Source organism: Juglans microcarpa x Juglans regia, chromosome 3D, assembly GCF_004785595.1.
Source record: "Juglans microcarpa x Juglans regia isolate MS1-56 chromosome 3D, Jm3101_v1.0, whole genome shotgun sequence".
NCBI lineage: Eukaryota > Viridiplantae > Streptophyta > Magnoliopsida > Fagales > Juglandaceae > Juglans > Juglans microcarpa x Juglans regia.
In genome coordinates this window covers 22,711,528-22,713,749 of record NC_054598.1, presented here as the reverse complement: position 1 = coordinate 22,713,749, position 2,222 = coordinate 22,711,528, and the positions used below count along the sequence as shown (strand labels likewise).

Genomic DNA, 2,222 nt, shown 5'->3' with positions numbered 1-2,222 from the left:
TAGTAGCTGAGATTTGCTAAGAGGTTTGAAACCTTGTAATAGCCAGACTTGGATTTGCCTTGGAGACTTTATTGAAATCTGCTTTCAACATAAGAAAATGGGTGCAACCGAGAGACCTTACATCATGATGGAAAATGTCAGATCTGCTATTGAGGACAGTAGCCTAAATGATGTACCTTTTGAGGGAGATTACTTGGAGTAACAGAAGAAAGGGAGCTTACTTGACAAGAGAAAAATTAGATAGGGCCTTAGGGAACTTATCATAGTTCACCTTATTCTCTGATTGTAGTGTTACATCCTTAAGTGCCCAATGTTCTAATCATTGCCCCATCTTACTTACTACTGCTACAAATTTGGCCTATGGTGGGAAGAAATAAAAGCCTTTTCGTTATGAAGCCAACTGGGACTCTGGAGAAGAATGTGGTGTTTCGATTAAAAAGGCATGGAACAACACTTTACACCATAAATCTAATTTACAAGAAACCTCAAAAGGTCTTCATAGATGTAAGGAGTACCTACTGCAATGGAGTAAGAAACTCATCAATTCAAAGCTCAGTCATATCAAACAGCTCCAAGCTCTTAACAAAGGGGATTGTAATGAGGAGACTAACAAACTCAAAGTTGAAGTTGATAAATTGCAAGAAGTAGATGACCCAAAATGGAAACAAAGAGCAAAGCAAACTTGGCTTAAGGAAGGAGACAGGAATACAAAGTTTTACCACATGTGTGCCAATCAAAAGAAGAAACACAATGCCATAAAAAAGATTTCCAATGATACAGGTACCACTGCTGACAAGCCCGGGGAGATCTCTATGAAAGAGGTTAAACAAGCTCTCTTCAGTATGAAGGGCCTAGGGTCCCCTAGATCCGATGGTTTTCCTGCTATCTTCTATCAAAAGCTTTGGGATGTGGTAGGTCAGGAGATATGTTTAGCAGTACAGGAAGCTTTCAGCTCTGGTTCTTGGCCTGGGGAGTTTCATGCAACCCACATTACATTAATTCCAAAGGTTAAGAATCCCTCTAAAGTTTATGAATGCAAGCCCATCTCACTCTGCAATGTTCTTTATAAGATTTTGGCAAAAGTATTGGCAAACAGGTTGAAACCAATCCTTTCTTAGCTAATCTCCTCTTCTCAGAATGCCTTTGTTCCAGGCAATTTAATAACAGATAATTCCATTATGGCGTTTGAAACTATGCACACTATGACCAATCTTCTGAAGGGTAGAGAAGGCCATATGGCTCTTAAACTAGGCATGAGTAAAGCCTATGATAGGCTTGACTGGTCCTTTTTAGTAGTTGTTATGACAAAGTTGGGTTTTGTAAAGAAATGGGTTGATATTATCATGAGATGTGTGACTTTAGTTTCTTACTCAATCCTTATCAATGGAATTCCTCAAAACCCTTTCTTACCATCTAGAGGCATTAGACAAAGGGACCATCTCTCTCCCTACTGGTTCATCTTATGTGTTGAGGTTCTAACCAAGTTAATTCAAAAAGCTGAAAGTAGAGGAGCAATCACAGGTTTCCCTATTGGCAGGTCAGGTTTGCACATGAGTCACCTATTCTTTACAGATGACTGTCTCTTGTTTTGCAAGGCAAACCCTCTAGAGTGGAGCAGGTTACTCTTTTCATTGGAGACTTATGAACAAGGCTCTGGTCAAAGACTTAATGAGGACAAAACCTTTATCTTTTTTAGCAAAAACGTAAGGAATGAAGCAAAGGATCTGAACATAGTAGTTGCAGGTATCAAATCTTCTCAATCTTATAACAAGTACCTTGGCTTACCAGCTCAGATAGGGAGAGACGTAATCAAAGGCTTCAAAAGTATCATTGATTGAGTGAGAGGCAGATTTAGCAACTGGAAGCTGAAGCATTTGAGTCAAGCTTTTAAAGAAATCCTCATCAAAGCAATCCTTCAAGCAATTCCTACTTATAGCATGAGAGTTTTTAAACTTCCAAAATTCGTAGCGGAGGAGCTAAATAGATTGATTAGACTATACTAGTGGGGTCAACATGAGGAAAAGGCAGGATCAATTGGTGCTCTTGGGACCACATGAGGAATTCTAAAGCTATTGGTGGTCTAGGATTCAGGGACTTGGAATTTTTTAATCTGGCTATGCTATCCAAGCAAGGTTGGAGACTGGTTCAAAATCCCAACTCACTAGCTGCTAAGATCCTTTCTGCTAAGTACTATCCCAATGGAAACTTCCTACAGGCTAAAC

The 2,222-nt window shown here is 39.5% G+C and overlaps 1 protein-coding gene across 1 annotated transcript; it reads left to right on the top strand.

The window, feature by feature from the left end:
• The first annotated feature begins 1,178 nt into the window (after positions 1-1,178).
• On the top strand, positions 1,179-1,838 carry LOC121255147. Its single transcript, XM_041155426.1, has one exon. The coding sequence runs from the start codon at positions 1,179-1,181 to the stop codon at positions 1,836-1,838; it is 660 nt and encodes a 219-aa protein (XP_041011360.1).
• Positions 1,839-2,222: the final 384 nt, after the last annotated feature.